This window comes from Bombus vancouverensis, chromosome 6 (genome assembly GCF_051014615.1).
Source record: "Bombus vancouverensis nearcticus chromosome 6, iyBomVanc1_principal, whole genome shotgun sequence".
Taxonomy (NCBI): Eukaryota; Metazoa; Arthropoda; class Insecta; order Hymenoptera; family Apidae; genus Bombus; species Bombus vancouverensis.
Genome location: NC_134916.1, coordinates 9,692,179 through 9,706,362, shown reverse-complemented (window position 1 = coordinate 9,706,362; position 14,184 = coordinate 9,692,179). Strand labels below are relative to the sequence as shown.

The following is a 14,184-nucleotide window of genomic DNA, read 5'->3' as shown; positions in this document are numbered from 1 at the left end:
GCACGCTTTTGTAACATCGGAAAATTAATCTAAGTACGTGCGGCACAGTTCGGGATCCAAAATATTTTGTGCCTGTTCTCGACGCGACCAAACATGCATTCGTGTAATCACGAAAACGAACCAAGGGTCCACCTTTCCTCCCAAACGATACTCACTTGAGCGAATATATCTTGCGTGCGTTTCAATTTATACAAGAGGACGATATAAACGTCGATCATGTAATGAACGTGATGAGAATCCGAGAGTGAGCGCAACCGATCGCTCCGTCGCAGAGAACGTACGCAAGCAGCGGCGAGTTTTACCGCTATGTCCTCGCAGCGGTCCTCGCAAAGTATTTTCAGCCTCATTGTCAGTAATTCACCTTTCTCCGAACAGCAGAACTCTGTAAATCGAGGATAATCTATCGTTAGATCGTTGTTACATCTTTCATAAGTTACGGGCGAACTTTGCATCAACGTCACGAGTCTATATTCGCGGTGCAACTGACATTGCCAAGATTCTATGACTCAACGTAAGGCGAACATCAACGATAACCGAATTGCGTCAGACGTTTCGTTTTCGCGAAAATCAACTTTGAATTTGCCTAGTTACCGGCTACGCATGGCTACGCACGATCGACAGGATGCTATCCTACAAAACAAACTCGGTCGAAAATGTATTCGATTGGCAACTCAATACCACTTAATGACAAAATCCGCAATCACTTAAAACCAATAGGATGAAATTTGTTCAACGCCATGTAATTTGAACAAAATATAGCCTGAGCGTGTTCTTGACATAGGAATTAAAAATGCCAGGGTATTCTTTCGTTTTTCTAAAAATATACAAACGCGGATAAGGATCGTTCGTATTATAAGCTTCAATTTTCAAACTCGATTTTCCAAAAAAAAAAAAAACAAAAAAAAAAGAATAACACTAACGCAATTTTATTGTATCATTATATGTGATCCTCGTCTTATTTATTATTCCAGGCCGTAAGATCTTCTTGGTTACACCTTGTGTGACTTGTACAACGACGAATATAAAACCCACGTTGCGTAAAGAGAAAGAAGAAAGGAAGTAGGTGCGCGACCTACCCTCTTCATGTTCGGAATCCGGTTGGCCGTTAAGTATGCTGTCGAGAGCAGGATGAGTCCATGGATTGTGCACCAGAGCTATCAGGGCAGTGCACCTGGGTGCAGCGGGGTGTTGCACCAGGTGTGACGCGCACCTCTGTAACGTTACACTGAGGTGCGTCTTCGTCGCGGGTGACAACTTCGGCCACTCCCCGCGCAGTACCAATTTCAACGTGTGTCTACAACGATAAAGACGCGTGATACGACCAATTAAGCCGCGTTTAACAAAGAGTGAAATTCATCGAAGAGAAATTAACGAGGTGGAAGGCCACATCTTTGACCTCTTAGAGGAACACGAGCACAGGTAAAGATCATTTTCATTAGAAACCCTTGGATTTCGATGATGAAAAAGGGAAACACAGTTTTATCGGTGGTGGAAATACTCACTTGTGAGCCCATTCTATGAGAGACTGGGTGGCCTCTGGCGTTGCCCCGGGAATGAAATTGGTGACATGCTCCCAGGCGGACAGAAGTGCATTCACCTTGTCGCCGTACTTCTTTTTGCTGTCACTCAATGTCGCTTCAAGCCCCTGCAACCCGGTAAATCAGCCATCGATTAAACGCAAGTAAAACCTCCTGTTCATAGACTTTTCCAGAAGAAAGAGGGGAAATGGTTCGACTAATCGACTCTTTGAACCGCTGTCCGAGTCTTAATCGTTTGTCTCTGCATCGTGCAATTTGTACGTCTACTTCTAACCGATCGTTTTCGACAACTGATTATCCGCGCCACCTAAAACGATATCATCGCGATGAAAATATAGAACATCGTATTTCCAATTTGAGAATCGAACTGCTGGGTATTTTCGACGGGAGATTGAAAAGGAAAAAGGGGTAAAGGAAGATGTAAGATAGAGAACGCATAATACATCGTTTTCAGGAACGGATAGACAGCGAGGTTTTCGTTTTCGTCCAACAAAATTATTTACTATTATGCGATTTATATATTTAATAATTGTAATTTTATATCGTATTTCACAATTATAAATTGATTACTACTATTTATCATTACCTAGAAGAAAGAAAGTTTTCCTCTGGCTAATGTTAGTTACAAAGGACCAGCGAAATATTTAACTGCAAAGTTTCGCGATGATAATTCGTTAACTTTAACCGAGCTCGTCATTTTCGAGGATTCGAAATCGCGTCTTTCTCTGATCCAAGAATTCGCCGTCAGAATGTCCAATTTTCCCGACGAAAATGTTCCGTTGTTTAACACATTGCATCGCATAACGCGTTGCATACTTCTGTTCATCAGAAATGCCTTCGCTGTAATAATGTTTGCTTCAACACGTTTTGTCCACTGTTCTATTTGTCTGTCAAAGTTATCTCGCCGAGAAATACCGAGATACTAAAATGACGAAAAGATGTAGAATTCAACAGTTGCGTCAGCGTTCCTTAAACGATCGAACCGATGCAAAACCAATGCGTTAAATAACTTCACATTTGTTAGATTTCCGTTACGATTCTAAAAGTTTAAGCATAGGACGTTGAAGAACGGCCGACTGATAATCCAGCGTATAATTATTAATTACCGAGGAAGGTATTTAATCGCTGGAAAAGCGGCAGGGTTGTAGTTTTCAGCAGGTAGCAAGACCAGTGGCCGAGAACCACGTGCGAAAACAAGACGGAAACGATATCCTCCTATTAAACCGCAAATATTGGGCAACCGGAATGAATTTCCCGCTGTATCTGAAAACTGGCCGATGAAATCCTCTTTTTGATTGATCCAGAGGCCAACGATCGCGAAGTGCCGAACCAACGCTCGTGCCTACACGACTAATAATGCTACCGAACGAAATCAAATACAAAAGCGATTTAAGAAATTGAAGGCGAAATGAGTTGCGCGTTAAAGGGCGATCCATAGTTCTAACGGAGGAAAAGAAAGCAGGAAAAATTGACGCGTTCAGTTACGAGCGCGTTCGTTACAATTCAATTTTGTTCGTTAACAAACGAATGAAAAAGAGTATTTTCGTAGATGCATGAGAAACGATTTTTGTATATAGGTCGAACGGATGATTTCAATGCGCAATAAATATCGGAGACTCGACAGTGTAGAAGATCGAATCTCCGTTTGAATGAAAATTTACTATTTCATGGAAACGCTTACAAGATACTGGTAGAAAATGTGCACAGTTTTTACTTTCTCACAGATTATTCCTTAACTACGTATCCTATGGTTGCCGCGAAGCATTATCATAAAAAAAGATAATAAGAAAATAATAAGAAAGAGAAAGCATAATAAGAACAAAAATTACCTGATTCAAATAAAGCGTCAACTGTTCAGCCATTTAATTCGGTATTTAAATCTGCAACGCTAAAATACAAGGTAACTTTTCAAGCGACCTTGGCTAGAGATGTTTTTATTTCTTTGCAAAATCAATTACATTCTAAAAGCAAACGGGAAAAGGAGGAAAAGCGTTGATAAAAAGGAAAAGCATTAACGGTATCAAGCAAACAACCGACAGAATTTTCGCAGATAAAAGAAGTCGCTGGAAAAATTCCTCGAACCCGGGAGGAAAACTTCCAATTGGAAAGGAGTTAATTTCGAAGGCATACCTTGCGAGCTCAACCATCGGTTCTTACGGGCAACTTCCTGATCTTACTTTCGCGTAACTTTCCCCATTTGCAACTTCTGTGCCCCGTTCACGAGCAACTCCGCGATGCAGATACCCCTCGTTTCATCCCCGATTCGTTTCTTTACTTATTCCAGTTCTCGTTCTACGGTAACTCACCCCCAATTTTACACCTCTCACCGATAAAATTTTCCTACTCGCGTTTCCCCAGGCAAATTGGAAAATTCGTTCGTTTCGTAAGATCGCGCGTATCTGTTGCGAAAATCTTGCTCTCTTCTCTCAATCCTCCTTTTTACCCATTAAGGACAAATCTCAGCGTTAACGTAACATACATTTCATTTACAATTCCTTCTTCAGTTATTTCGTATTACCGGATTTTACCTTTTAGCACTGTGATCGTGAAAGCAAAGTCCAAGGATACGTTGAACGTTTCTTTCGTCGCTGTTTCATTTTCCATCTACGTCTCTTACGATTTTACGCGAAATGTAAAAAAAGAATTAAGCCACTTGTACGTACTTTTTATAAATCTTGAAAATCACTCCTGCGTTTCTGATTCGCGTAATGTTTTCCAATAAGGTACGTAACTATATCGGTACGTTTTTTTATACCTCGATACAAAAGATATTTCGAATTACTCTACATATCGCAATCATATTACGTTCACGTATTGCTTCGCTGTTACTTCGGTCCTTAATGGGTTCTAATGCGCGATTGAAAAGGGAAACTGTAGCTTTTCTCTGTTCACAAAGTGGAAAAGGAATCGAAGGTCGATTAATTCCTACTGTTTCGATCGTTGCAGTTTTCTAGTTTCTGTCTTACGGTGTAACAACGTATAGTCGTGACCCTGTAACGGAAACTGGCAGAACGAAAAACGAGGCTCGGATATAGTAGCAGGCGAAGTATTTCCGATATTAACTTTTACATCGCAGCTTTTCAATAACGTGATTTTATATAGCCCGTCAGGCTTTCGCGAAATTCTATCAACTTCCTCCTCGTATCAAATCGAATTCCAGCGAACATGCAGCTTCGTCGCCGCGTTTCTCGATTCGACTGTTTATTCGAGTCCTTGTCACCGTTTTCTCGCTTCTTCTTATTTCATCGATTATTCGACGAACGAAACACGTTGAATAACAAGGAAAAGTCGTGGCAATTGTTTCTATCGCGTTTAAAAAGATACATCGACGTAATGCAAGTGTTTCGAAATCGTAAAACTTTGGTAAAACACAAAGGATATCGCTATCAAATATTATTGTCGTACATTTTACGCTCTTCTACCACTTTACACGTCGTTGGACATTGAACTCGAGACTTAGGTACTTCCGGTAAATCCACAGCTCTGGAAAACCTAGGTATAAGAGGTCAACTACGGGTATAGCGCAACGAGAGCGTAAGCGCCTTTAAAATTAAACGAACAGCAGATCCAGTCTAATTGCCCGTGCTTTGATAAATCTGGTCGGACAAGCGGCTATTCGATCGAACGTTTGATAGATACATTCCGTTCCTAATCTACGCCAACTATCCTAACTACGCGTGTTACATCGTTCTCACGAGATCAACGTTGTTGCACGGTAATTGATCAACGCGATAGAGTTTAACATTAGAACTACCACACCAGTCAAATCGACTGGTTTTATAATTTTATTTTAAAATTCCTACTTCACGTTATATTTTTTTCCCGCTTTGATGCAATGACTTTCGCAACGATAACGATAAAAGAATAACGTAATGAATTTTATTTTGTTTTTTATGTATTCAAACTTAAAATAATTATATATCAAGGCTACTTGTACCAATACCAGTGAAAATGACTGGTAGTTGTTAAAGTGTAAAGGGATCCTGCAACCTGTTCATCAAACCCCAATTAACCAGTTTCCTCGTTTTGTACAACTTGCCATGCATTTTTCAAATTTTTACCGCGTATCATTCGATATGATGATATCGGATATCAAGAAAATTCCGGATCGATCGCTAAATGCTAACACCAGAAATACCACACCAGTCAAAATGACTGGTTCTACAATTTTTTTTTATAAATGTACCAACTCTCGTTTAGGGATGATGGTCGCAGATGGATTAATAATACCAAAAATGTACTACATAACATGCAATTGCTTTTGTAAGAAAGTAATAAATCAATAAATATAAAAATATTCTATTATCACGTATTTTTTAAAGACCAGTCATTTTTACTGGTTTTGATAGAAATAGCTCCGTGTTAACTATCGGTAGTTCTAGTGTTAATACGAATAGAGGTCGAGTAAACGATACGAAAGACAAAGGTTCGAGAGATGGTACGAACCATTGATGAAAATGAAAAGAAAACGAAGCTAGGACAGTGTAGGCTGGTTTGTCGTGAGACGAACCCTCTTTCTCTCTCTTTCGTTCTCTCTTTTTTCTGCGAAAGAAGGACCGAAAATGGACCTGTGTCCTCACCACGCACGACTTTTGGATGTGCGAAGACATTCAGAGGGGTGGTCGTGCTGATCGGCGATACAGCAGCAGCGATACTGAAGTTTCGGTCGAAAGAACGCGTGGTGGTCGTCGAAACACTGGTAAAAGATCTCCCTTCTTCTTCGATCAAGGCCTAGGCTAACGAGCGACGGGATTTTCCTCCGCGTCGATGGCAGCGAAGACCTTCTTCCTCCGCTCTGAGCTGAGGATGACGCTGAGCTGGCAGGGGTAGGGGCAGGGCTCGTAGCGGACATCAGCGACCTTCGCAGCTTCAAGTTTCGATATCCTGAATTACCGGAAGATCCGTGGACGATGTCCTTCCACGAGACCGAGCCTTCTATCTTTTTCTTCTCCTTTTCCCTTCCCCTTCCCGCTGCCTACTTTCTTCCGTTTGGTCACTGTCAGTCCCCTCCGCAAAGTTGTTCCACTATCCTCCTCCTCCGCCACCACCTCCGCCTCCTTTTCTTTCTCGCTTCACCCGGCTATCCCGGGTTTTCTCTTGCTCCTCTCACCAGGTGGTCTCCACAGTCGGGACGCGCCACTACCAACCGAATTCCAGCGCCTGCTGTACCACTACCATCTGCAATTCAAAACAACTACAATCGAATCGTTTCCACTCGTTCGCGAGAAAGCAGCCCTCTCAAACGTTCGACTAGTTCGTACGTTCAACGCGGTTAAAGTAATCTCGGGTTAGCTGTGTCACGCGATTCGCTTCGTCGTTGATTACCAACACCTCGAGTCAAGTGGTACCGCGACTAAAACGCGATTCTTTTGCTGATTTAGCGCAAGCTGAATAGGTAGACAGACTTCAGGTGGTTTGACGAAACACGCGAACAAAGGTATTCGCATTGCTGCGTGTATACCCGTAAGTATCAGGACACCTACCTACTCGTCACATTTACCTGAACCGATTCGAACGGAATAACAAATTTACGAAAGGAACCATAGGAAGACAAATATAGCGAAAAGCATCCGATTTGCGGTACTTGGTATCGATATCGATATTATTTCAGAAAGGATATAATAAATCGCATCTATTTTCTTCTTGTTTTATAGAGAGTGTATTTTCAAATATATGAGCGAGGATGGATTATCGAAACAGAGCAGTTTACTGCTTGACAAATTGTTTCTTGATAGCTTCCAAGTTGATAAAAACGTATCGGCAAAATGTATTCATTACGAAATATCGTGGGTTTTAGAGTTTTAAGCTTGCAAATTCCTTTCCAGTTGAAATGACATGCAATTAGAGCGACGGTATACGCAACGATAGTATTTCGAGAGTTCGAGTCTAAAGAGGGTTAAACACAACGAGGCGCGTTTCTTTCTGTTCGTTGACTTCCGATACTAAAGTCCAAGCTGTCCGATTGCCCGAGATCGTCTCTTTGGCCCCATCCACGGCCATTTCCATCGTTTTTTTCACGACGAGGAAACACGACCGCGAACGAGACGCGTTTTAAAAGCTCGGATTTATTCGAGGACTTTTCTAATTGCTTCCCACCGATGAAAACTGTTGCCCCGGGCATGCAGATTGACCCGCGCCTCTTTGTTATCGCGATTCTTTTTCATCGTATTCCGTCGTCTACGCTGACAGCCGGTTCTCGGCCACTTTGGAAAGCGAAAAATTCCTTTCCCATCGTTATTTTTGCCAACACTAGCGAAATGGATATCGCCGTTCCACAGAATATCGTCAAGTTGTCGGTCGAAGCCGTAACATTTTTTTTACGGCGCTCCGCTAGCACTGTCGCTCGTACGTCGATGTATCGAGCCGAAGATCAGAATTCATGAATTTTATCTCGACTTTGGCTACCTCGTGAATTTCCAAACATCGTCCCATCGAGACTTTTTCTCAGATGTACGACGTGACGCATACGCAACGAGTACGTGAGCACTAGTTCGCTTCGTATTAACCGATGTCTAAAGCTTACCAACGATAAGTACGCGAATTAACGTGTACGAATTAATAGCAAACTAACGATCGAAAGTAACTGCGTCTTATTTTCTTACATACTCCACGGATATGTATCGTACGAAGTTGAAATAGTTTGTTTAACGACCAGCGCTACTGCAATGGTAAACTCAAATTGCACGATTCGTCCAAGCGTTCATCGATTAAATATTATTGTTAGAATCAATCTATGGAGTTTCCATCGATCTCGAAACATTTCCCTGCCTTGTCAATAGCCAAGTATAATATCGAGAACAACCATACATCGTTCCCAACAAGTACGTACGCACGTATACCATTCGTGGCTGGAAAGTTGGCTAGGATTTCAGGTCGGATCGCTTTATAGCGTAATAGCAGCAGCTTTCCTGACACAGTCTCAAAAATAAGGCACACATATTTTCGTTAGAGAGCGAAATGTTCACATTTACAAGTCGAACGAAGAGCCAGCAAAATACGTCTCTTAGCCCCGCGTGTCATCCTGCTAGCCAACTTTCCAGCCACGCGTAGTAGATAATGGGGCTTCCCTTCCTTCCCCACCTTTCGTTTCTCGTCCCTTTATTTCCTTTCTTCTTTAGTTCGTCCTCTTCTCTTTCGCCTCCCGCTTTCCCGCCCTCTCGTCGTTTGTTTTCCGTCTTTCTCGTCCCCTTTCCCTTCCCCTCTGTTTCTGCTTCCTTCCTTTCCACCTTCTACGCTTCCGCCCACGCTTTTACCTTTATCCCGTCCTTCCTGTTCCTTTCCCTTTCTCTTCGTACACTCTGTTTTCCTCTCACCCCTTCTATATTCACCATTTCCCTCTTGCCTCCTTTGTTCTCCAGTGGCGGCCGACGAGCAACATAAATATTTATTTATTGCGTGTACATACGGCGACGGATGTGTACAGGGGAAAATGCTCGTTCGTAAATTCAACTAATCGAAGAGTTTCGTTTCCGTTATATGTCTGTAAGATTCAAGAAATACATTCCTTCTTGAATTTACCTACGGATATAGAATGACATTGGAATTTTTATTTCGCGCTACAATTACGGATCCTGTTGATTCTTATGGATTACAGTTTAATGAGAAAAGTACGTTGAAACTGATGTAAAAGAAGCTTCCCTGCCTCTACGCTCGCTCGTTATCCTATACACAACGATTAATTTTTGTCGGCAAGTCTAGCGATGATTAAAAATATGTGTTGCAAAATGTGGAGTATACGAAACGCGGCTCTGCAAAAACAGTTCGATGACTCAGGTAATTGAATATGCATCGAACCGACGAAGAAACTATGATTAAGCTGTTCGTGCTACTGCCTGGTATCTCGGCGGGAAACAATTCGTGGTCTAAATGCGATCATATAAAATTATATGTCGTTTTTCCTCTCCGAAGGAAACGAAATGACGCAATGTCGTACTCATCGTGTGTACGATGTGTTTTGTGTCGCTCGTGGAACGTAAAGGACGTCTACGGGGACGAAATCTCGATACCAGCCGAACGAGATCGATTCTCTCGCTCGGAAAGTTGGTCTTTTATTCGAAAAGTACATATAACGGCTCCTTTTTCCTACCTTCGCAATTTCGTATTGCAACAGTCGTAAAACATTTCGTCTTCTAAAAGGAGAAAAATATTTACCAATATCCTATCGATTCGGGGCCAATCAAACGACGTTCCGACGAAGGAAAGCTTCTCTAAATTGTCAATTTGAAAGAGGCTGAAGAAGAAAACGAAGGGATAACAATCGTCATTCGTATTGCTCGGTTTTATTATACATCGAGAGCTTAAATTCCCGACAGAAATGTAGTCGGCAGGTCAAGAATAACGCAACTACGTCAGAGGGTCCAGTTTTTAGACAAATCGAGTTCCGCCTATTTCCACAACAAGCTGTTTAAAATTTCAATGCATCTGTACGTCTCTGTAGCCGATATCGTGACTATTGATTTGGCAACTAAGTGATTGCGGATTTTGTCATTAGGTGGTACTGACAAAATCCGCAATCAGTTGCCAACCCAATACATCCACGTGTTCCTAACACGTTGATTGTCACGTCACCCATATTCGGCTGACAGAAAAGTTTCTGATCGGGCCGTGTCACTCGTATTCGGGTGACGCTTATTCGACTACTTGCGAAGGATTGTCGTAATTGTTTGAAAAGATATTGCACAGAAAGTTATAAAAGTAATACGAAAATGGTTTATTAAGAAAATTACTTAGAACGTAAAACTTTGAAGCATTCTATACAAAGCTGAGGTTGGTCGGGACAATTTGGACAAAAAGTTGTTGTTTTCTTTAAATTCGCTCGTGTGTTTGGTCGGTCCGTTCGACGTCTTTATCCGCATAACATAGTTTACATGCGCGTCTAATGCTTCTTCCGGAATCATTTTTCCGAACGATGATATTATGCCGACTCCGTCGAAGACAAGGATTTTCTGTATTTTCAGACAGCCCTAATAATTTTGCAGCTAATAATTCTCTAAATCTTCTAATAGTTACATCCTTCCTTGTTGCAATTTTGTAAACCGTCAAAGCGTTTACAACAGAAATTCCCAGAAGGAGTTGAATGCCAAGTTTTCGATACTATTTGATTCCTTTTCTAATTGTGGCGATGTAGCTGCACATACGCTAGAGGACAATTCGAATCATGTTGTTTTGCCTCGGAGTATCAACACCGTTAGGACATACGTAACGTAATAATAAATAAACTCTGTCAAACAAAGAGGAATTTAAACTTTCCGCTACTCCCTTGACCAGTAAATAAATAAACGCGATCGTAAGGCGAACAGTTTTCCAGTCTCGGTCTCGAGCGATCTAATTAGCGATCTATACACAATCTTTAGCGAATCTACTAAATCTGTTATTTAGCGAATTTATTAAATATTTTTAAATACATTTGATGATTTCAACAGCGAGTTATCTCGTCATTTAAACCTCACGACCAACCGTGCTCTACAGTGGCATAAGAAATCATTTGGTCAGAATAATCTATACCACAAATCCCTGAAGGATGGATTTCATTGAAAACACGCGCGGCAGTCAACGTGCTAACGCGTCGATGCGTAACACGGCGCAACGTATCTCGCAAGTGGAGAATTGTAAAAAAATTGAGCGAAATAACGCGGGTTCCAGCTCGATACAGGATCTCCAAGGATTAGAATCAATGGATCGGTGAAATCCGTAACTCGCGACGATCGACTCGGTGGTCAGATAAACGGTAACGAAGCCACAGGACAAAACTGGGAAAAAAGGAAAACGCGGTGGAAATTGCACGATTCGATAGATTCTCTCTTTCCGATGTTTTGCATAAGATTAATCCGAGCTGCCGTTTCTCTCGGAGGCTTGCACCGCTTCGTGACGAATAGCTATTATTCTGCCTTCAACGTCTCCCGACCAAACTAGAGCCCAGCCCAGACTACGAGTTATCTATCGATTGCGCGATTCTACCATGTCTACATTGTACAGAGCTTTATTCCGTGCTACGCGTTACTTCTCACGTGACCGAGCACGCAAATCATCCCTCTCTGTGGGTTTGCGTGGATCGCGAGCTACCCTCTGCTCGTCGCTTTCTTCCGTACGCAACTTTGTTCCACGCTCGTGTTAACTACAACTCGAAAACCTGTCCAATTTTGCCAAGCTGAGATACAGCGAAACTTCGATATACGTTAGCGTGCTGAAGTATGTCTTTAGGCACCTGCTGCAATTCGATCAAAAGATTGATATCTTTCCTATATTTTCAACGTCGTGGTAGAGCAACGTTTATCTACTGTTAATTTCGTTCCTTGCTTTTTCATATAATCTACGTCGAATTGCTTTGCAATGTTTCATTTGGAACAGGCAATATGTCTATTCTGCGTCGCTCGAGTTCTATATTTATGCGTAATACACGGTTCATACTATGTGAACTTTTTATAAACTTTTTGCAAACGCGGCTAGAATCTCATTATTATTCACAATTATCCACAATTATCAATTAGATTTAATAAGTCTCGATATCCAGGTAATGTTCATGACGACTATTCGTGCTATATACTATTCTTTTTTTTCTTTTTTTTTCACTAGATACACGTATATTCGCAGTAAATGTCTCGTAACTTCTCTATATATTGCGAGATTGGTCTCAACAATAAAATTTTAAAACGTTCCACGTAATACGCGTAATATATTCATAAAACCTTCCTATGGCAGGCGTACGAGCACTGCCGTGAACAACTGTACATTTTATATATTCGCAATGATCTCGGAGCGTCCAAATATCGATGCGCGTTAACAGGCAAAATAGAATTTTCATTATGCTTGAAACGTCTACAACGTCAACCGACTGACCGGCTGATTTCATTTCCGATATCGTAGACGGCTTGCTTAAATCGTTGCACGTCCCGGGTAAGCAATAACTTCCGCTCAGCCGTCCTTTCTATTTAGCGAAATTCATTTTCCTACGTCGTCGCGAAGTAAAAGAGAGACAAGGTAAGGAAGAAAAAGGAAAAGGCCTTGTCATTTGCATAGCAACTGTACTTAATGGCATCTTCCGAAGGAAAATGCCTTTGAAATTCGTTGCTTCTCCACGGGGAAATTAACGATAAGCTACTTGACTATCGTCCAGACGATTCCACGCAAAGTACCAGCGATTCGGAGCTCTGTCTCTGCTCGAATTCGGCCGGCAGCGTTCGCGACGCAGTTAGGCGCCGTTTTGCATTTTGCGTAGCGCGCAAATTCTCGCGTGACCAAGCACGCAAATAGACGTATTTCTGTAGCACGGCTGGCTATTGGCCGGCACGTTACTCTCATAAAACGTGGCCATTATATCGCCGCGGATCTGCCGACTCGTCAAACAACTTTTCGTAGATCGAAAATTCGCCTCGCGTTTCGAAACGACTCGTAGGAAAAAAACGACGTAACGAGTTAGATACGAATCTCCGACGCGATTGCCAGTTGATATCGTTTCTATTCTTTCTAGCGGATTTGTGGCAGTGTAATTTCAGTGTCTCGATCGTACTAAGAACGATAGTTGCGAACGAAGAAAATCAATTCGCGATAGCATCATTTTCTAAAGACGATGTTCCATATTTATGAAACACTAAACTCGTGTAAACGAGTTTTGGTAGTTGCATGCGAAACACGGCGAAATCTGTGTTTCGACAATTACGTTATATAAATTGAACACAGTCAGCGTGAAACACGTGAAACTCGTCATCGGGATTTCCTACTTTTTGCTGCTGGCGACTGGATAAATGGACGCGCGTTATGAAAAGATCGACTTCAGACACCAGGCTCTCCCTTCGATTTTGTGTGCCGTATTGAACGTAAAAAAAAAAAAGAAAGAAAGAGAGAAAAGGAGATATAAATACATGGCATCACTAGACTATTACCGCTTTTTGCTATAAAGTTATTTTAAGTGAACGAGGCATGAGCAGATCGTTTGAAGTCGAACGGTACGTACGACGCTTTTGTAAATCGAAATCAGCCTCTTGCCACGAAAATGATACGAAGGTAATCGAGGCGATAATCTACAGAAAACAATGGACGTTACACGTCTCGTTAAGTAAAATTCAGTCGAATCGCTTCTGTGCTTTTGTCCCGTTACTGGATGTTGCGTGTCGTTTCACTGGAGAATTTCTGCGCGAGGGAGATCTCGATACGCGTCCGCAAGGTCGCCTCGAAATCTACGAAAATCGTGTTACGCAAGAAGATATACATTGTGTAGCTTGCGACGAGCAGATCAAAAGAGAAGATATACAAATGCGAGATTTTCCCACAATCGTTTCACGTTCGTTCGAAACTCGCGTACGAGCTCCTTTCCGAAGGACAGTTTTTTAGAAACCCGAGCGTCCAGACGTTCGAACAAATCCAACGAACTGGAATTGCGACGAGTGACAGTCGTGAAAATTTCGAAGGCAGAAAGGAGCGTCCTAAATTTCGTGGGCTGCGTTTCACGACCGAATGAAAAAGCGTTAAAAAACTGTACCCTTTTTTTTCATTTCGACAAAAGACCACCTGTTGCCACGTAACAGGTGATGCATCGATATAGAATCAGCCGTGCGATTAATGTTAATTTTCATTAACGAGTTTTTTCCTCCTAGTATTCGCCGATAACCGCAATTTGCCAAGAACGGGTTTCCTTTGTGTTTTCTCGCGA

At 41.9% G+C, this 14,184-nt stretch overlaps 1 protein-coding gene across 6 annotated transcripts in view; it reads right to left on the bottom strand.

The window, feature by feature from the left end:
* LOC117157996 (uncharacterized) overlaps positions 1-14,184 on the bottom strand; it is a 57,800-nt gene that overhangs the window by 13,942 nt on the left and 29,674 nt on the right. For 2 of the 6 annotated variants that reach the window (XM_033336409.2, XM_033336412.2), the window contains exons 2-5: positions 6,119-6,716; positions 1,503-1,645; positions 1,077-1,294; positions 156-382 (exon numbers count right to left, since the gene is read on the bottom strand). In XM_033336409.2, the coding sequence (XP_033192300.2) occupies positions 156-382; positions 1,077-1,294; positions 1,503-1,645; positions 6,119-6,148 (618 nt within the window). In that variant the 5' untranslated portion in view covers positions 6,149-6,716. Of the gene's footprint in view, positions 1-155; positions 383-1,076; positions 1,295-1,502; positions 1,646-3,367; positions 3,417-6,106; positions 6,717-14,184 lie in introns of those variants that run through there. The other 4 variants (XM_033336410.2, XM_033336405.2, XM_033336406.2 and 1 more) reach the window with 3 other exon arrangements.